At 44.6% G+C, this 21,089-nt stretch overlaps 1 protein-coding gene across 1 annotated transcript in view; it reads left to right on the top strand.

Annotated features, from left to right (window-relative positions):
* LOC147465602 (Rubisco methyltransferase family protein) overlaps window positions 1-20,393 on the top strand; it is a 47,075-nt gene extending 26,682 nt beyond the window's left edge. The window contains exons 10-11 of the mRNA XM_086520817.1: window positions 19,386-19,487; window positions 19,609-20,393. Of these exons, the coding sequence (XP_086376943.1) occupies window positions 19,386-19,487; window positions 19,609-19,776 (270 nt within the window). The 3' untranslated portion in view covers window positions 19,777-20,393. The remainder of the gene's footprint in view (window positions 1-19,385; window positions 19,488-19,608) is intronic.
* The last annotated feature ends 696 nt before the right edge of the window (window positions 20,394-21,089 follow it).

The following is a 21,089-nucleotide window of genomic DNA, read 5'->3' as shown; positions in this document are numbered from 1 at the left end:
CTTCAAGTCGAGTTCCTTTGCTCCATTCAACGGAGTACCATGCTTGGTGTCTTCTAGTCCTTGGTTTCCTTGCCCATTTCTTGTGCTTTGGATGGTGTGCCTTTATCCCACAATGCAGTTAGTATCTTGGCGGATGTTCTTCTTTAGCCATTTCGGTGGTTGCTTCGCCTTTCCGATTTGTGGTGTCACTGTTGCTCTTCTTAGTGCATCCGAGGAGTAGTTCCTATGCCTTGTCTTTCAAATTGATTCCTGGAGACCTTACCATTCATGACACACCTACGTCCCTTATCCTTAGACTGGCATGCTATTTCGTATAGGTGGATAGTGATAGGTTCTCCCAGATTTGGTTCTAGTTTCCATAGGTATATTTTCTTTCGGATTCACCTACCTCGGGTGATCCGGCTACATAGGTACAAACTGTTGGAGAGTTATTACATTTATCCATGGTTCGGGTGTTCCCCCTTTAGAGGAGGCTGTGGAACTAGCATGGGAGTCAGTTTCTGTGGATTACTTCCTTTCAATACAAGTGGTTCCATGTGCAACGAACAAAATTGATCGTCTAGTTGGTGGCTTTCTACAACACCTTTTTCTTCTCTTGCAGAGCTTGGTTGCAGGGTCTCTTGATCTTGCCGTATTAGCTACAATCTTTGTATTGTTGTGTTCCTTTTTGTTGGATTTAGTTCCCAATTCACTTTGAGAGTGGGGTTATATCCATTTGGGATGTGTTCCAGGTAGATGAAGATTAGTAAGCAGTTTTCGGTCTCAATTCCGATCAAGTTCCTTCAGATATAGTTCGCAGTTCATCATTGCATATGGTGGTTGGTGTAGTTCTTTGATACTTAGCGATCAAACAATTGATTTCTCATTAGCTTGGTTGTCCCATTCTTTGGACTTCCCGTAGCTTGGAAATTTTGGCATGTGGTACATGACCAGAGGTGCAGGTTTTTGACTCTTTCCTAGAGGGTGGAGCATTTAGAGATAAGAATTTATCCGGATACGAGTAATTTATGCCTTTACCCTTAGTTTTGATGCAATCTCTTGGAGCGGTAAGCACCGGTACCTTCTACAAATGCTGGTTGTGTCTTGTGAATCGATTGAGTCGAGGAGATTCTTGATAGAGCTGGATTTACTCTTAGCGGACAACATTGTACTTCCCGGACTTCTTTCGGGGGTAGTGGTCGGATGGTATACTGGCAAGGTACTATTTAGAGTTATGTAGCAAATATCCTTGTCCACGAAACTCTCTCTTTAGAGTTGCAGATTCCTCACTCCAGCTGCCTAGTCCGTTTTCCTTTCCAGAAGCTGAGAGGGGTGTTAGAGTTCAGGCATCTCTCTGGATTTTTCTAGTCGGTCCCAATTAGGGAGTGCGGACTGTTTTGTGGCTGTGCCCGACCAGTTTGAGGTTGTTTCTCATATCGGGTGGTGTTTAGCCATGTTCAGCTTGGGTTTCGTCTTGGTATATTCCCCCCCCGAGCCTTATGGGCATCCAGTGCCCTCTCTTGAGCTCCTCATATTTTTTCCCCTTTTTCAGGGTCGTGAGGTTTGGAGGACTGGGTCACGCAGCGAGGCTTTGGGCCTATATATGAGTGGGGGGGGGGGGGTGGGGGGAGGTACCTCTTCAGAGTATTGCAATAGAGCCCAGAGGGCCACCCTCCCTTGGGTACCCCAAGGAGGCTTGTAGTAGATGGAGGGAAGCCAGCGTTTTGCTGCAGATCAGCCAATCGTTTTTCTGCAGATCAGCCCATATTTTTTGCTCATCAGATCAGCCCCAAATGCTTTGCATGGGCAGCAGATGCAGTGCTTGCAGATTGTCTCTACAGTGCAAGGTTTCCTCAGGGCAGCCTTGCACATGCCTTGCGATCATACAATGGTAGTGTCACAAATTGCTGACGTGTCAAGCCACTGAAGTCAACCTGCACATCCTGACCAAGGGGCAGCCTAAACCCTAAGCAGCAGCAGCAACAGCAGAAGAAGAAGAAGAAGAAGAAGAAGAAGAAGAAGTAGTCCCCACCAACTGATGGGACCTCGTCCGATGGGGCCCAAGTGACCTAAAGATAAAGCAAGATTCACTCACACGCACACAACGAAGAATCGCGTGGAGCATGATGATGTGGTAGTTGTACGGACTTCTGCGATGTGCGCTATTGACATGGTGACGTGGCACCCGTACGTATTTTCACGTTTTACATTGATGACGTGGCAGATGTACGGATTTCCGCAAAACGCACTGGCAACTTTTAGACAATATGGTTTTAGAACTTGAAGCATTCCATTGTAACTACTTTTCATGGTCAAGGGCCTTCAAATATGAGCCAAGGGCTCGTTCTCTGGCACGCTTCAGTGTGAAGTTGCAGAGGATGGAGTACCGGCGATGTACTGAGTTCAAGCAATATAAAAAAATACCAAAAGGGGCGCCAAGGTTTGGGTCCAGTGCTCTCTCGAGGTGGAACTCCGCTACCCCCTGTCTTGTGTGTCGTGCACTCTCTATCTCTTTCAGTTCAGTTGTTATTTGAAGTGCTTAAAGTTGTTTAGGCTATTCTTCTCTGTTGTCACGTGGTGCCCGTCCCCGTGACAGTGGTATGAGAGCGTTAGGTGTGTGCTTTTCTGAAAGCATACCGGTTCACAAAGAGCAGAGAGAGCAAGGTGGCACTTCCAAAGTTTACTGGAATCTTCGTTTCCCGACTCCGAACTTATTAGCCACTTCCACCCTTACTCCATCGCGCATCGGGCACGCTCCGGGCTTCATCGCTCTGTCTTACAAGGCATAAGCCATTAAGGTCACTTGCAAGAGAAGGGTTAAAGGCTTTTTGAGCCGTTGTTTTCCTCAATGGCAGTGCCATGAAGTGGTGGATGCCTATAGCTACCAAGCCGCACACTCCAAGGACTTCACAAGTTGTTAAGAAAATTTTTGCCTGAAGTCATATGCCTTCGAACACCTTTCTTTGGATTGTAGCTTCTGCCAAAGTGGGGTATTCTGAAATGCTTGCCACGAAAGCCCTAGCAGATTACAACTTGAAATTTTTGAACATCTCTAACCATGTCTCTCTTCTCGAATCGATGACGTTGGAGGTCTAGTGTGATTGCTATCTCTAGGGACTACCATCACCGCCATAGGAACACTTTTTATTGAGGTTTGTTTCGACTTTTCGAGAGCTTATGGACCGTGTTGCAATCGGCTACGACATTATGGAAGAAACCTGACCCTTATTTTGGTGCAGGTTTCAGGATGGAAAGCCAATTATCTTTTCGAGCTCGACTGATGTCGAGATTGCTTTTTAAGATTGAACCTTGTCTGAGAATTTGTTGGAGAACTTGTTTGAAATGGATGGTATCTGTTTTAAACTTGTCTTGGTGCGGATTTGAATTGTTTGACTCTAGTTTTAATATTGGTTTCAATGCTTGGTGATTTTACTCCCGGGTGGAGTATTGAGAAATGCTGTTTTGGTATTGTCCGAACCTCGGAATGATGCAGATGGGATGTTTGTGGAGCGTTTCGTTGTATGCTGGAAAACATCCGAACGACGCAGATGAAATGTATGGGGAGCGTTTGGTTGTATGCTTAAACCTCCAAACCACGCAGGCTGCGTGGGGGGCGTTTTGGTTGGAAAAGGCCCCTATATCTCCCGGCCTGGACCTTTTAGGTTATGCGGGTGGAGTGATGAGGGAGTCGTTGAACAACTCATGGCCCAGATCTGGATGGTTATTTGCGGGGGGAGTGTTCATCGACGACTATATATTTCTATGTCTTGTAACATGCATATGTAAGCATTGTGATGTGTGAACCACTGAATACTCCTTATTGGACGAGATTTTTTTTGGAAACCAACGACCTAGGATATCAAGAGCTCCAATCTGGAATGAGACTCCTTATTGGATGAGTTTGTTCTGGGAAGCCTACGACCTAGGATATCAAGAGCTCTAATCTGGAATGAGAAAGCTGATTGTCCCTCGGAATGTCCCTTGAAATTTTTTGAGGTAACGAGGGTTGTTTTGGAGATATGGTGTAGTCTCAGACGATTACTTTCTTTCAAGAAGGGGGGACGTCACAAACTGTTGACCTGTCAAGAGTCAACGTGCACATCGTGAGCGAGGTTCCTAAACCCTAAGAAGCAGCAGCTGCAGAAGAAGTTCCCATTAACTTATGGGACCCTGTTCGATGGGGTCCAAGTGACCTCAAGATAAAGCAAGATCCACACACACACACACACACACACACACACACACACACACACACAACAGAAAAATCGCGTGGAGCATGATGATGTGGCAGCTTTATGGACTTCTGTGATTTGCGTTGCTGACATGCTGACGAGGCACTTGTACGGATTTTCTTGATGACGTGGCAGTTGTACGGATTTCCGCAAATGGCACTGGCAACTTTTGGACCAGATTCTTTTTGAACTTGAAGCTTTTTCATTGTAATTGCTTTTCATGGCCAAGGGCCTTTAAATGTCATATGAGCCAAGGGCTCATTCTCTGACATGCTTCAGTGTGAAGGTGTAGAGAATGGAGTACCGACCATGTACTGAGTTCAAGCAATATAAAGAAATACTGAAAGAGGCGCCAAGGTTTGGAGCCAGTGCTCTCTCGGGGTGGAACTCCGCCACTCCCCGTCTTGTGTGTGGTGCACTCTCTATCTCTTTCAATTCAGTCGTTATTTGAAGTGCTTAAAGTTGTTCAATCTGTTCTTGTCCGTTGGCACGTGGTGCCTGTGGCAACTTTACTTGTTGATTTCTTTTTGGGGGAATTTTATTTGACTTGTTTTAAAGCACCCCTATGGAAATGCCAATGCCCGAGTTGCATGGTGTGAGGCGGACGGCCAGTGAGCACTGAAGTTGGGCAAATGGACTAAGGTTAGCCACGGTGGGGCTACGAGTGTAAATCACCTGATAGCTGGCCGACATTGCATTTTTCAATTTGGTTCCAGTGGTGATTGATGGTCAGACGACCAGTGTGAGTGCCGTGGAAGCATCTCCTAAAATTTAGGGAACTGCTATTTTGGACTTGAAAATGTGTTTGCGTCATTAGCTCTGGAATGACAAGGGGAACATTTTACTGCTCTGCTGCCAAGTTAACTGTCACACCAGTTGAGATATTTTTAGCCAAGTCGGCCAAAGTCGGAAACTGGGCGAGGTGTCAGCTCGTGAGCAAATTTGCCACTTTGGGAAAGTAGGGCGAGCTGGTTATCAGTAAAAGGGGCGCCATTTTCAGCCTACAGGCGGATTGCAACAGGTTGCAAGAGCTATGGAGTGCTTCCTTTCCCTCTTATGTACAATGCGGTGCCAGGAGTGATGCCCTACTCGCTACGCACTGCTCTCTCTCTCTCCCCTATGAGCAGTTATGTTATGCCCCTGTAGTGGGCTTCTCATTTGACCAATGTACAGTTGTGTGGGTTTATGTGCGATTGCCAAGGCAAGAGCCTCTTGCACAGGTATTGGAGTAGCTAGCAGCTAATCCCCCGTAGGTACATGTGAATTCGGAGAGCTTTCACGTGAGAAATCTCGTCCGATTCAAAGGGCAAGTAGCCCTTCAGGTGCGGGAGCTCGAGGACTTGCTACGGATGCGACCGGCACGCGAAACGGAGCCCGAAACAGGGAATTACAGCCTGCTGTGTATTTTTGCAGGTTTAGGGTTTCGGCCCTAAACGATCCCTAATACCCCCAGGAGGTTCGGAGACCGCTGTAGAGGTGATCTGGCGCATTTTCAGGGCAGAAAACAGAGAATTCAGTGTGCTGCAGATTCTCGCCAGGTTTTGCAAAGTGTCCGTATGCGTCGGGAAAGCCCTCTATTGTGTGGGGATATTGACTGTGAAGCGAGTTATGTTGCCGAAATCGGGCCAGGACAGGTGCAATTCAGCCCGGATTAGGCAGGGCAGCTAGTAGGAAATCAAAGGTTTTTATTCCCTCTGTTAAAGAATAAAGAAATACCGAAAGGGGCGCCAACCTTTGGGGCCTATAGGTGTTGCTGTCTGCTTGGGAGCATTCTAGCTTCCTGGCCGTGCTTTTGTTTTGAAGTGTAACCCTATTTCTAGATACAGGTTCCTTTTAAGTCATTGCTTTGTGTCGTAAAGTTGAGTGTTAAAGAGTCGGGTGAAAGCTAACGTCTACCGCCCCACGGGCCGGTTTCAGTGCTTGTCACCCGCGTGAAGGTGTAGAGGATGGAGTACCGGCGATGTACTGAGTTGAAGCAATATAAAGAAATATTAAAAGGGGCGCCAAGGTTTGGGGCCAATGTCACAAACTGCTGACGTGTCAAGCCACTGAAGAATGGAGCCACTGTGTAGATCCTGGCAGAGGGACCTAAACCCTAAGTGAAGAAGCAGAAGCAGCAGAAGATGAAACAAGACCAACACACACACAAAAGAGATATGCAGCCAGCTGATGACGTGGCAGACCTCTACAGGATTTTTCGTTGATTGTTGACATGGCAGAACTGTACGGATTTCTGGATTTTCTGCTGACTGTGCTAATGTGGCAGCTGTAACAGACTTGGACACTCCAAGTCAAGAATCAATTGCGACAGCACCAAATAACCACTTCAAAAAATTCACAGATCACAATAGATTTACACTGGCCCGGCGGAGTTCCGTGCCTCTAGATATTGGCCCCAAAGATTGGCGTCCCTTTCGGTATATTAATCAGTTCAAAGTACAAGAGAGTGGGTCGGGATTCACTCTCAGACTCTGCGTCCAGATGCTCTGAGAAGTGAGGCCCTCACCACTAATTTAAAGGTTACAAGGGATGCCCAAAAGCAGAGCCCCAAAAGCTTCAAATCAAAAGCAATTGCTCTCTCTCTCTCTCTCTCTCTCTCTCTCTCTCTCTCTCTCTCTCTCTCTCTCTCTCTCATAGAGAGTCAAAACTTGAAAGCAAAAGCATTCTCTCTCTCTTTCTCATTGCGTAGAGAAAAAGCAAAATTTGCGTCGCTCATCATTTATATACAAAAAAAAAGCCTCCGCGATTTTCGGAAATTAGGGTTTTTGGCAAAAATTAGGGTTTGCAGGAATTTTAGGATTTTTGGCAGAAATTAGGGTTTCTGTTGTCCACCACGTCATCATTTTGTGACATACCCCCCTCTTGAAAGCATTGTTATCGACCGCGATTACGCTTGCAAAACCAACAAAAGCCATAAACCCTCTTAGCAGACACTGACTGTTAGTACCTACGTACTAGGAACACACATCTAGCACATGTACAAAATCGACATTCACATCACCAGACATCATAGGACATCACATGACATTCAACATTCATTCGGATCTTAAACCATGATTTATCGGCAATGTAGCTAGCAATCACATCTAGGTCCAATCGGGACCTCATCGATGTCCGATTAACTAACCCCTATTGCAACCATGTCTATTCGAGATCAATCAGACCAAAATGCTGCATTCATTTCGTCTATCAGTTCCTGCACTCAAAAGAAGTCAAGAACAAATCAGTATCATTATCAGGAATTCCATTTCATAAAGTCATCGAGCAGAATATTGTCAGCTCTCAGTATCCCTGAAGCTCAAAGAGACATCAGTGACTTTAGTATCAAAATCAAGGCATCTGTTGACAAAGGAGCGGAGTAACTCCCCTCTTGTGCATCCCATTGCACCAGATCTTCGGCCAAGCTGAATTTCTGGGTTCCGTTTGGAGTAGACTATGCTAAACCAAAACATCGAGGTAAAGTTTCACAATATGAGGAGTATCTGCTAGGTCCTCCTTCTCCATCCACTTCGCATCAAATGCAGGAAAGTTCTTGAACTTAACCAAGAACCGCCTTCGAACTTTACCTTTCTTCGTATCCATATGTGCCAAAATCTGTTCAGGAACAAGGGTCTCCTCGTTTTCTTCTAGTGCGGGTTGCTCATCAAGCTCCCCATCATCAGGCACATCACCCTTAACAGGTTTCAAGAGACTCACATGCAATGCATTGTGAATCCTCCAAGTATCTGGCAGTTTAAATCGGAAGGAGACATTATTTATCTTTTCAGTAATCTGGAAAGGTCTGTAGTATCGCATACTAAGCTGCCTCTCCTTTCCCTTTTGCTTTCTTAGGCGTGCCTTCTCAAAGCGTAAGAGCACCCAATCATCCTCCTTCTATTTCAAGTCGCGACGATGGTGATCCGTTGTATTTTTCTGTCGTTCTTGAGACTTCTGCAAAGTCTCGCGAACCTTGGCAAAAGCCGTATCCAAATCTCGCGAATATTCATCCGCTTCAAATATCTAATCTTTCGTGCTCAGAAAGGATGGAACCTTCGCAACACTTTTAACAATCTCAAATGGCGTCTTCCCCGTCGAAGAGTGTATCTTGTTATTGTAGGCAAATTCCACCAAAGGTAAGTTCTTTTCCCATTGAGTCTTCTGATCCAAGATACAAGACTTCAATAAATCTAAAACCACTGAATTGGCAACCTCAGATTGCGCTCACTCTACAAGTGGAACGATGACGATAACTGCGACCGCGTGCCAATGCTCTCCCAAATTGCCTTCCAAAACAAACTCATAAATCTGGGGTCTGTGTCGGAGACAATCGTCTCAGACGTGCCATGTAATCGGAAAATCATTGCGATCATTGTGTGCTCTCGGGAGATCAAAAACGAAATCCATTTCAATATTTTCCCAGGGGCGGGTGGGTATGGGTAAAGGTTGTAACAATTCCTGTGCCTTATGCCTGTCAAACTTGACCTTCGAGCATAGTGCGCACAAACTCTTCCACATCCTTTTTGAGTCTCGACCAAAAGAAGTCTCTCTCTACCTCTTCATGGTGGTAGCAATGCCGTGGTGACCCGTAAAAGGTGGACAGTGGCATTCAGTCATAACATTTTCCCGCAATGGCTGTAACGCACAACATAGTCTTTCTCATCAAGTAGCCTTCCCGAAGGGAGTATCCAGCTACTGTCTCCCCATCTCGTATCCGTGTGAAAATATCTGCAAAATCTGTATCTGTGGCATACTGATCGACCATATCCTCGAAGCTCCTATGATGTATCACGGAAATAGCGAGAACCAACGGCTTCCGAGACAAAGCATCTACCACCACATTCTTCTGTCCCTGCACGTGGACAATCTGAAAGTGAAACTGTGACAAGATGTTTGCCCACCGCGTTTGCTTTTCCGAAAGCTGCTTCTGTGACAAGAAGTAGCGCAAACTCTGATGGTTTGTAAAGACAGTAAAATCAGCTCCGAGTAGGTAATGCCGCCACTGAGTAAGAGCATGGATAACCACCAAAAGCTCTTTCTCATAAATCTGTACTGTCATCTCGTGCATAGAGAACAATCGGCTCTCGTAAGCAATGACATGGCCTTCTTGCATCAAGACCGCACCCAGACTACGACCACAAGCATCACAATATACTTCAAATGACTTCTGGAAGTCCGGCAAAGTTAAAACTGGTCTTGTAGTCAAGTTCTCTTTCAATGTCTGAAAGGCAGTCACCTCTGTGGATCCCCACGAGAAAGGGACTCCTTTCTGTATCAAGATATGCAAAGGGGAAGCAACCTTTGCTAACTTTCGAATGAACCGTCTGTAGTATGAACATAGTCCCAAGAAGCTTTCAACTTCATGGACATTCTTGAAATCGGGCCAATCACAGATAGTGTCTATCTTGGCCGGATCCATTTGCACTCTTGTTGCTGAGACAAAGTGTCCCCAAAAAAATGTATCTCTGAAGCATATGATCTCTGTGGTCTGCTTCATTCTTGGAGAAAACAATGATATCATCAAAGAAAGTGCGAACAAATAGCCTGTACTATTGAAAAATCCTGTCCATGATCCAGTTAAATGTAGTAGGAGCATTCATTAAGCCAAACGGCATTATCAAAAACTCAAATAACCCAAAAGTCGTCCGAAAGGCTGTCTTGTAGACGTCTCCTAGTGCGATTCGGATCTGATGATATCCACTCTTCAGATCAATCCTGCTAAAGCACGAGGATCCTGTTAGGGAATAAAGGCCTAAGTGCCTTGTACTTATAACTTATAAGTTAAAAAGACTTATAAGTGAGGGGGCCCAAGTGTGAATGGCCCCCTAGTCACTTACTCATATACTCAAAGGTGAAGCCTAAATGATATAGCGTGGCTTTTTCCCAAAAATTCAACGAGCTCTCTCTCTCTCTCTCTCACGTTTTCTCTGTGTGAGCTTCTTCAGCGCCTCTCTTCTCTTCTCCTTCACTCTCACTGCATAGGACAGCAAGTGGGCTCTCTCTCCTGCTCCCCCACACATGGTATCAGAGCTTTAGGGTTTCCAAGAGAGCCATCTTCGCAACACAGATCAGAATTCTGTTTTTGCTCGCTGCGGGAAGGATATTCAACCGTTTTCGATCAACTCTGTCGCGAAGGGATCCTCTCACCGTGTAGAATCGACCTCCGGTGACAGTTTCCCCAAAATTAGGGTTTCAAAAATTGGCGAACAGCAGCCTATTTCTGCTGAAATTGACCAATTTCGGGGTCAATTTGATGCAATTTCATTAGGGCAAGGCTCACAGGTCAATCTTACAGGTGTTTTCACCAACGAGGTTCTGAAAATTCAGCAAAACAGGTGTTTACAGGTCTGATTTTTGCCCTAAAACAGGGAATTTCAGCAAGCAAATGATGTATACACCTTGTGGAAACCTTTGGTAAGGGTTTGGTAGAGAATGTACGCCGTTTTGGGGTGATTTCGCGTGAAATTTCTTCGCTGTTTTTCTGTAACAGCAAGCTGTTTTTTGCCCGATTGCGCACATTTGGGCGTGTTTAGGTCGGCAAAACAGGGTTTCAGTGTTTGCAATCACTCAGAATGGCTTCTAGCAGTGAAAGTGGCAATTTGTTGCACATTCGCAAGCTTGAAGGTGCCCATAACTTTGCTATATGGAAGAAGCAATGTTATAATGTGATGTTGCAGAAGAAACATGCGAAACCTATTAAGTTACAGGGTGTGAAACCGGTTGATATGGAGGTTGAAGAATGGGAAGAAGTGGACGAGTTGGCTCGCTCTACGATCATGCTTTCGGTGTCTGACAATTTACTCTTCAATGTAGAGAATGAGCAGACAGCATGGGGCATGTGGAAGCGTTTAGACGAGTTGTATGCACAGCAGAGAGCTGCCAGTAAAGTGTATTGGCTTAAGAAGCTTATGGATCTCCGCATGAAGGAGGGTACGCACATGTCAGTGCACCTCAATGAATTCAATTCTATTTTCAGCCAACTGACAGAGCTGAAATTCACGATTGATGAGAAGTTCAAAGCTACTTTTCTGCTATGCACATTGCCCGAGAGTTGGGATGTATTCCGGACAGCTCTTAGTAACTCAAGTGCGTCACTTAAGTATGCAGATGTAGAGAGTTCTCTCTTGATGGAAGAGATGAACAGGAAGAACACCACAGGCGGGTCTTCTAATGCATTGCACTTGAGAGGCAGGTCTCAACAGAGGGAGAAATCTGACAGTAAGGACAGGGCACGCAGCAAATCTCGTAGGAAAGATGTTGTGTGTCATCATTGTGGAAAGAAAGGGCATTATAAACGGGAATGCTATGAGTGGAAGAAAGAGAAGAACAACGGTGCTGCAACTGATGCAAAGGACAAGGGAAATGCCAAGAAGAGCACTGTGTTGATTGAGGAAATCAATGTTGCTAGTAGTTGTGACAGTGACAGCAGCACTGACGTACTCAATGCCTCTTCTGTGGATGCATATACCCTTGCTATGGGTTCTGATGTGGACATGCATATTTGGATTCTTGATTCAGGTGCCTCCTTTCATGTAACACCTCATAGGGATTGGTTTACACAGTACTCAGGTGAGGTGCAGGGCATTGTTTATTTGGGAGATAACTATGCATGTGACATTGCAGGTATTGGCAGTGTCCAGTTTTCTTTTGCTGATGGTATGACTTTTGTTTTGCACAAAGTGCGTTATGTGCCACAACTCAAGAAGAGTTTGATTAGTACAGGGCAGCTAGATGATGCAGGCTATCACACCACTTTTGGTGATAGTAAGTGGAAAATTTGTAAAGGGGCCCGGATTGTAGCCAAGGGTTGTAAATCGGACACTTTGTATCCTTTGCATGTATCTAGTGTGCGTGACCATGTTGTCGCCGTAACCGAGCAGCCAAGTGTTTCTTTGTGGCATGGCCGGTTGGGACACATGAGTAAAAGAGGAATGGAAACTCTGTCTCGTTGTGGTTATTTGCCGTGTTTGAGGTATGCTGATTTTTCTCATTGTGAGCACTGTATTTACGGAAAGCGCAGTCAAACACCGCACAAAAGGTCACTTTCTTTGAAGTCTGACAGGTTAGACTTAGTGCATTCGGATGTATGTGAAATGCCACAGTTGTCTTTAGGGGGAAAGAAATATTTTGTCTCGTTTATCGATGATGCTACACGTAAGGTGTGGGTGTATCCAATACGTGCTAAAAGCGATGTTTTGGATACTTTCAAGAAGTTTCTTGCGTTTGTTGAGAATCAAACTGACAAGAAGCTTAGGTCTTTGCGCTCAGACAATGGGGGGGAGTATGTATCAAAAGCATTTATTGACTTTTGTGCTACTAAAGGTATTAAAAGAGAGCTCACGGCTCCTTTTAATCCCTCTCAGAATGGAGTTGCAGAGAGATTGAACCGGACTATCCAAGAGAAAGTTCGGAGTATGCTGTCACATGCTGCATTACCTCATGGTTTTTGGGCAGAAGCTGTGCAAACAGCTATTCACTTGATTAATCGCTCACCTAGCAAGGCTTTGGGTGGAAAGGTGCCTGAGGAGGTGTGGTCTGGCAAGCCACCCTCATATGCACATTTAAGAGTGTTTGGTTGTGAGGCCTATGTTCACATCCGGAGTGAACTGCGCACCAAACTAGAACCAAAGTCTCATAAATGCATTTTCCTAGGATATGGTGAGGATGGTGAAATGGGGTGTAGATTATGGGATCCCGCATTACGGAAAATCATACGCAGCAATGATGTCATCTTCAATGAGAATTGCATGCAAAAACAGCCCACAAAGGTCGAGGAAGTGCGCCGGGTTGTTTTTCGTGAAGATGTTACATATGGACAGCCAAGAAGGCCCAATGTTCAGCAGCCTTTACATGCTGAAAATGGTGCTGAAAATCAGCCATTAGCTGCTGAAAATCAGCCCCAACAAGTTGCCATTGATGCACCACAGGTAGAGGAACAGGTTGATGCTCCTAGACCGCCCGTTGTTGCGATGCAACCGGCTGAACAGCCTGCTGTTTTTGATGGTTTACAGGCTGAGAATCCACCTGTTATGGATCATTGGGTGCGTAGGTCTACTCGGGTGACAAGGCCCCCCGATAGATATGAACCGTCTTTGGACTATGTCATGCTTACTGATTGTGGTGAGCCGTCTTGCTATAAAGAGGCTATGCAACGGGAAGACAGTAAGAAATGGTTCAAAGCAATGGTTTCGGAAATGCAGTCTTTGGAGAAAAACCATACATGGGACTTGGTTGATTTGCCTAAAGGGCATAAGGCTCTGCCATGTAAATGGGTTTACAAGACCAAGGTCACATCTGATGCTTCTTCTAAGTACAAGGCACGTTTGGTTGCTAAAGGGTACAAGCAAAAGCATGGTGTGGATTTTGATGAGATTTTTTCTCCTGTTGTAAAGCTTGCCACATTACGTCTTGTTTTAGGCCTGGTTGCTTCTGAAGATATGGAGTTAAAGCAAATGGATGTCAAAACAGCGTTTTTGCATGGCGATTTGCTTGAGATGATCTATATGATGCAGCCAGAAGGTTTTGTGTCAAAGGGGCAGGAGAAGAAAGTATGTAGACTCTTGAAGAGCTTGTATGGTTTGAAACAGTCTCCCCGTGCATGGTATCACAAGTTTGATACATTCATGAGGTCTCAAGGATACAAAAGAAGTAATTCTGATCACTGTTTGTATATAAAAACGGCAAGTGATGGATCTCTTCTATTGCTGATTTTGTATGTTGATGACATGCTTATTGCGGGTAACAATGTCACGGAGTTGGATGCATTACAACAAAGCTTAAAGAATCGCTTTGACATGAAGGATCTTGGTGATGCTAATCATATTTTGGGCATGCGTATCTCTCGAGATAGACCTAACAGGCGTCTGTATCTATCTCAACGAGATTATGTTAATAAGGTGCTACATCGTTTTCATATGGATGGGGGAAAGGCACTTGGTACTCCGCTGCCTCCATATGTAAAACTGACTGCACATGACTGCCCAAACACAGATGATATGCGGGCTGAAATGGCCAAGATTCCTTATGCATCAGCCGTTGGCAGTTTGATGTATGCTATGGTTGCTACACGTCCGGACATTGCATTTGCGGTGGGAGTAGTAAGCAGGTACATGAGCAATCCTGGCAAAAAGCATTGGGAAGCAGTGAAGTGTATCTTGAGATACTTGAAAGGCACTAAAGACTTGTGCATTTGTTTTGGGAAGAGTGAGACATCTGTGCATGGCTTTACAGATGCAGATTTTGCTGGACATCCAGATTGCAGGAAGTCTACCTCTGGATATGTGTTTACTTTCACAGGAGGTGCAGTTTCTTGGATTTCCAGACTGCAAAAATGTGTTGCTTTGTCTACCACTGAGGCTGAGTATGTGGCTGCCACTGAGGCATGCAAAGAAGCTTTGTGGCTCATGCGTTTGGTAGAAGGGCTTGGCATTAAGTCACCGGTTCCTGTGCTACACTGTGATAGTCAGAGTGCTATTATGCTTGCAAGGAATCCTGTTTTTCATGCCAAGACAAAGCACATAGAGGTGAAGTATCATTTTATCAGAAGTGTGCTTGATGACAAGAGCATTACACTTGTCAAGGTGCACACAGATGACAACCCTGCAGATCTTTTGACCAAGAGTCTTCCAGCAGAGCGGTTTGCATATTGCCGTCAGATGATGGGTGTTGGATGAGTAAGTGCATGATCAGCTGTTGTATCATAGTTAGCTGATTCTTTGATCTCCCAAGGTACATTGCCTTTAGGTGGGAGGTTGTTAGGGAATAAAGGCCTAAGTGCCTTGTACTTATAACTTATAAGTTAAAAAAGACTTATAAGTGAGGGGGCCCAAGTGTGAATGGCCCCCTAGTCACTTACTCATATACTCAAAGGTGAAGCCCAAATGATATAGCGTGGCTTTTTCCCAAAAATTCAACGAGCTCTCTCTCTCTCTCTCTCACGTTTTCTCTGCGTGAGCTTCTTCAGCGCCTCTCTTCTCTTCTCCTTCACTCTCACTGCATAGGACAGCAAGTGGGCTCTCTCTCCTGCTCCCCCACAGATCCCTGTAATCTGTTGAGTATATCATCGATCCTATGAATCGAAAATCTGTTCTTGATGGTGATTTCTTGAGAGCGCATTCTCCAAGATCCGTCTTTCTTCAAATCCAATAATAGTGGAGAGCAATACGGTGAAGTACTATGCTGGACAAGACCCTTTTCCAAGAGGTCTTTCACTGGGTACATAATCTTTTCATTCTGTACTTGGCTCACATGGTAAGGTGGCCTGTTCGATGACGTGTTTCCAGGTATTAGGTCAATGGTCTGATCTTCAGGTCCTCTAAAAAGCAATCGGCATGAGTGTGGAGAAAAATCTTGGCGTTCTTTCGATCAGGTCAAAACATATTCAACCTTTATCCATCGTTCAGTTCTCTCCCAAAAGAACGAGTAAGAAACTCAAGTTCATCAAGTACAATCTCTAAGCCCTTCATTTATCAAAGTCGCTTTCTCGGCCTGGTAGTCAACCACGGCGTAGTTCTTGTGGTACCAAGGGATCCTGAGTAGAACGTCACTCGTGTGCCCTGAACACCCCTGTCATTGCAAACGAAGTTTGCCAATGCTTGGTGTAATGGCAACATCCCATCCGGGTGCTAGTCGAACTACCTACGCCTGTGGCGTCAGTCTGTCGGGCGTAATTTCCAAATCGAGTCGCCAATTCCAAGTGAAAAGAAGTTGGCCTTGGCTCCTTCAAAAGAGCTTCCTGATCCTTCACTTTGCCCCAAAAGCGGCAAAGTTTGTACTTTCATTCATTAGATTCGGTGTAGATCCCACGCCATGTGGTACCAGTTTTGCTTTTCTATCTGCCTTTTCTGCCACGTTCCTCAGCTGCTCTCGAACTCTTAGGCCTGTCGTCGTCTTTATCATTCTGTTCTTTCTGTGCCTTTTCGGGCACTTCGCGGAGATATGTCCCTGTTCCCCGCATCCAAAGCACTTCCCCTCTCTGATGAAGCGAGCTCTCTTCTCAGGAGTAAGCTTGGGTCGTGCATGCTTTTTCTCTGGGTTGCTTTTTTTCTTTCTACTTTCATTCCCAGAAGTCTGTTTGGCTCGTTGTGTCATGGCCTCATCTGTGGGGTAGGTCAGACTGCCAGAGTGAATGGCAAAGCCCCGCTTCGCATGACTCATCAACTCCTGAATAGAATCTGACTTCTGTTCCAAGTAGTGAGCTCGGATCTCTGTAGGTAGACCCAAGGTAAACCGCTCAATCTGTTCTCTGAACGAGATCTTCTTGAATGAAGAGGCGGGTAGAAAAGAGATCCAGAATCTTTCACAATAAGCATTGATTGTATCTTTCTTGGTCATCCGAAGATGGTTCCAAGCAGCTCGTATATCTCGTTCATATTCTTGCATCAACCAAGAAGAAATAAGAAGCTTTTTAAATTTCAGCCATTTGATTGGCGCAGTCTTGTTTAAAAGAAGCGTGGACCACCAAGTGCGAGCGTTCCCCTTAAAGTAAGAGGCAGCTCTCCGAATCTTGGAGTGCTCTGAATAGCGTCCTCTCGCGAAAGCAATGTCAAACTATTGTATAAAAGACAAAGCCTTCGAAGCATCTGAGTATCCTGAAAAAGTATCAAACTTGATCGAGTGGCCACCTTCCTTAAACTCTCGGACTTTCTTGCTTTTATCTTCGAGAAAGTCATACTGGTTAGCTTTGTAAAAATTCTTCTTGTTCGCATAAAAGTTTTCGTCATCGGAATTTGAGCTGTCTGTAGACGAGTCCTCAATAGAACTGTCAATCTCTGGGCGAGATATAGCCTTCTTTGCCTTTTTCTTGCCCTTTCCGAAGCTTTGTTTCTTGCTTCGCTTTTTACCTTTTCTTTCTCTTCGCTCGAATTTGAAGAGCGAGAAGAACTGTCAGATGAAGAAGAAGAAGAAGAACTGGGTACTCCTTCAAATCAAACACGCTTCTTCCGTTTCTTTGCTTTGTGAAAAGTCGATTGACGACCCAAATATCCTGGGAAATTCGTGCTTTTCTTCTGCTTTTTGCCGTGCTTTTTGGATTTCTTTTGCGCGTCAAAAAGCTGAGCTATCCGTGCATCAACCACCTTTTGTAATTCCTTCTCTGAGTACTGTTTGTGATTAGAAGGTTCCTTGAGAGCAGGTTTCAGGGTGTAGTGGTTTTTCTGCCACTGCGCATGCACTTCCTGAAAAGAAGTCTCGCTCGTATATTTTGCGAATTTCGGATCCTTCGCAAAATTGAGCATCATCTTTGTTGCATCGCCGATCAATTGACGACGCTTCATCTCTCTTTGCTCTGCCTGAGAAGGCCGAGGCGGGCCATACTCTCTGCCGGAATCTTCGTTGTGATCCCTGTCCGCTTCTCCAGATGCAGAGGGAGTCGACTGATCCTTGCGTGAAGCCATAGGTGCCGTGGAAAAAAGATTGGGGATCGGATTTCTCGTAGAAGAGAAATCGGCCTTGCTCTGATACCGCTGTAACAGACTTGGACACTCCAAGTCAAGAATCAATCGCGACAACACCAAATAACCACTTCAAACAATGCACAGATCACAATAGATTTACACTGGCTTGGCGGAGTTCCGTGCCTCGAGATATTGGCCCCAAAGACTGGCACCCCTTTTGGTATTTCTTTTTATATTAATCAGTTCAAAGTACAAGAGAGTGGGTCGGGATTCACTCTCAGACTCTACGTCCAGATGCTCTGAGAAGTGAGGCCCTCACCACTAATCTAAAGATTACAAGGGATGCCCAAAAGCAGAGCCCCAAAAGCTTCAAATCAAAAGCAATTGCTCTCTCTCTCTCTCTCTCTCTCTCTCTCTCTCTCTCTCACAGAGAGTCAAAACTTGAAAGCAAAAGCATTCTCTCTCTCTTTCTCATTGCGTAGAGAAAAAGCAAAATTTGCGTCGCTCATCATTTTTAAATTTTTTCCCCCCCCAATCGCCTCCGCGATTTCCGGAAATTAGGGTTTGCAAGAATTTTAGAGGGTTTTTGGCAGAAATTAGAATTTCTGCTGTCCGCCACGTCATCATTTTGTGACAACAGCTTGAACGGATTTCCGTGATTTTGCGTTGCTGATGTGGCAGTTGTACGGATTTTTGTAAATCACGCTGGCAGCTTTTGGGCATTGCTTTTGGACCAAATGCTTTTGAGTTTGAAACTTTTCATGTAAACTGCTTTTGGGCCTGGAGCCTTTAAATATGAGGTCATGGGCTCATTCTTTGGCATGCTTATGGATGAAGGTGCAGAGGGTGGAGTACCGGCTTGTACTTTGATGATGCAAAATAAAGAAATACCGAAAGGGGTGCCAAGGTTTGGGGCCACAACTCTCTGAAGTGGAAGTAAGCCACTCCGTGTCGCGTGTCGTCTCTCTCTCTCTCTCTCTCTCTCTCTCTCTCTCTCTCTCTCTCTCTCTCTCTCAGTTCGGTTGTTATTGAAGTGCTAAAAGTCTGTTCAGTCTGTTCTTTTCTATTGGCATGTGGTGTCCATCTTGTGAGAGTGGTATCAGAGCATTAGGCATGTGCTTTTCTAAAGCATGCCGGTCCTACCAAAGAGCAGACAAAGCAAGATCTCACTTCCAAAGCTCACTGGAAATTTCAGCTACCGGATCACGAGCCAGTTCTTGTCTTCATTGCATCTTCTGCTGCCACCTTTGACACCTCTCGCTCGACTGTTTGGTGCTATGCATCTCAGTTTTATGCGTGGGCACAAAGTTTTTTTTCACAAGTGACAAGGAAATGCATCAGAGTTGGTCTAGGCTTCCAGCTTGAAAAACTGCCCTACGTCACTTTTCATGATTCATTGCCAATATTTTTCTTGATTGTAGTTGTCTTTTCAACTCATGTGCCTTGATGTCCAGGGCTTGCTAATGCGTAGGTTCCAGTAGCTAGTTGTTTTTTATCTTTAGCAACAATTAGTATAGATGCATGTGGCAAACTTCCTTGTCTTGGTAAATAGAAATGGAAAGTACCAAGTTGCACTTGGGTACAGTACCAAACAATTGTACATTTTATGAGCCTCTCAAGATGAACAATTTTCAAAACAAGTCAACAGTTTTTCTCTTTTCATCCGCAAAGTATCTATATAATTGCCGCATATTTGTGAGAAGAAGGTCTCTCCTCTCCAAATGAAGTTTTGTGTCTGTGTATGTGCGTCTCCTTTCTTATTGGCTAAGCTTTGTGCAATAATTTGTGTCATGTTCATCTCCAGGTGAGTCCTTGTCGGGAGAGGGCTGTTTTGGATCAACTGGAGTCATACTTCACGAGTCGGATAGCCAAATATTCCACGACTCTATCTGAAGATGTTGCATTGGTGAGTTGCATCAGCATCCAAAAAAAGGTTTCTTGAAAGGTGGCAGATATTTTGTAAAATTAAAGTCTTTAAATAGAAAAATTGCAGTAGCCAACATGTTGCATGCTTGCATGGTTTTCAGCTAGAAGACCCCTCCACTCTTCCAAAGAGGCGCGTTGCAACACAACTTGTGAAGATAGAGAAAGAGATGTTGCACAGCTGCTTGGCAATAGTTAGGGAAATGATGGACGCACTGCCCAACACCACTCCAGTGCCTTGCAGTGGTGCCTATGTTCCTACCTTAAGGTAGACATGGATCAGGTGTGCTGTCTTGCCGGGCCAGCGTGGTTACCTACCCAATGCGTCACCTTTCTAGTGAGGCCTGCATATTCTAGTTAATATACATATCTCAGTGGAAACATTTGTAATGCCCATCAGCCCTATCGGTGCTCAGCTGTGTACTTGCTACAATTACGAGAAGGCATTCTTTTCGATAGTCGTCGTTACTTGTTGCCGCCCATTATCGGCACCTTCTGCTTCCTTTTGCAATACATACCGAGGAAAAAGTTTGGGGTCCAATCCAATATCCTGGATTCCTGGCGTCAGCTGCTCCTATGATTATGACCTAACCTGCTTTCCCTTAATGTTTCTTGTACATTAGTGGTCAAATTGTGGTCTTCCTTTGCTTGAGGCCTTTTCGGAAATTCCTCAGTCAGCTGAATGAGGGAGACAAGGGATATGGAACCGATCATGGCAGTCTCGTTCAGTTGAAAGGATGTTACATCTTTTGAGTCATTAGCTTTACCGCAAGTCCTCTATCAGATGGCTAAGTTTCCTTGAAAGTTCTGTACTTACTATTGAGCAAAAAAACACCATCAATTGCTGTTTTGCATCTAAAATTGTAACATGTTGGTCTTTTTGGAGCGACTAATGCTAGATTTGGTTTTGAAAAAACTAACATTTTTTGAGACAGCTTGCTTGAGCTTGCATTAAGACACCACCGTTTATGGTAAAAACAAGTGACTGACTAAATAACCGTTGCTCTTCTGGCCATGATAAGCTTTCTGGGTCAACATTCTCTGTTGCATTCTAAAAAAACAGCAAATTGTCTAGATCAATCGCATGGTAAATTGCATTGGGAATTTTTTAAACTACCAATATATTATCTTGGAAACTTTGATGGGTTCTTGACCAGAATCCATGGTTCATGTCTCACCATTTTTTTCTACATACGATTTAAGTTTAAAAAAAAGCACATTTGTATAGTATTGTTGAACTATCTTTGATGTTTTATGGATTCTGATCATTCTTGCCTTTAATTATGCATCTTCTTGATACACAGTGTCATTTACATTCATATAAACAAATCAAAAACATTAAAAGCATCACCTGTAGACAGCTTTTGGATTGCCATAATTGTACAGATGAAAAATCTGGCTGGCTTGTCTGTTCCCTTTGAAAACTATGAACACGTAGTCAAGTTGAGAACTTATGGTTAGATTTGAATCTAGTAATGCCGACGTCAGTACATTGTAACTTAACAAAAGCCTGACTTTGGTATAATGAAAAAATCATCGAGTCATGTTAGTTAAATGGCATGTAGGTGTCCGCTTTATGTCATTC

The sequence above is a fragment of the Adiantum capillus-veneris genome, chromosome 1 (genome assembly GCF_014529385.1).
Source record: "Adiantum capillus-veneris isolate H3 chromosome 1, ASM1452938v2, whole genome shotgun sequence".
NCBI lineage: Eukaryota > Viridiplantae > Streptophyta > Polypodiopsida > Polypodiales > Pteridaceae > Adiantum > Adiantum capillus-veneris.
The sequence above is the reverse complement of the archived record's forward strand: the minus strand, read 5'-3'. Positions and strand labels throughout refer to the sequence as shown.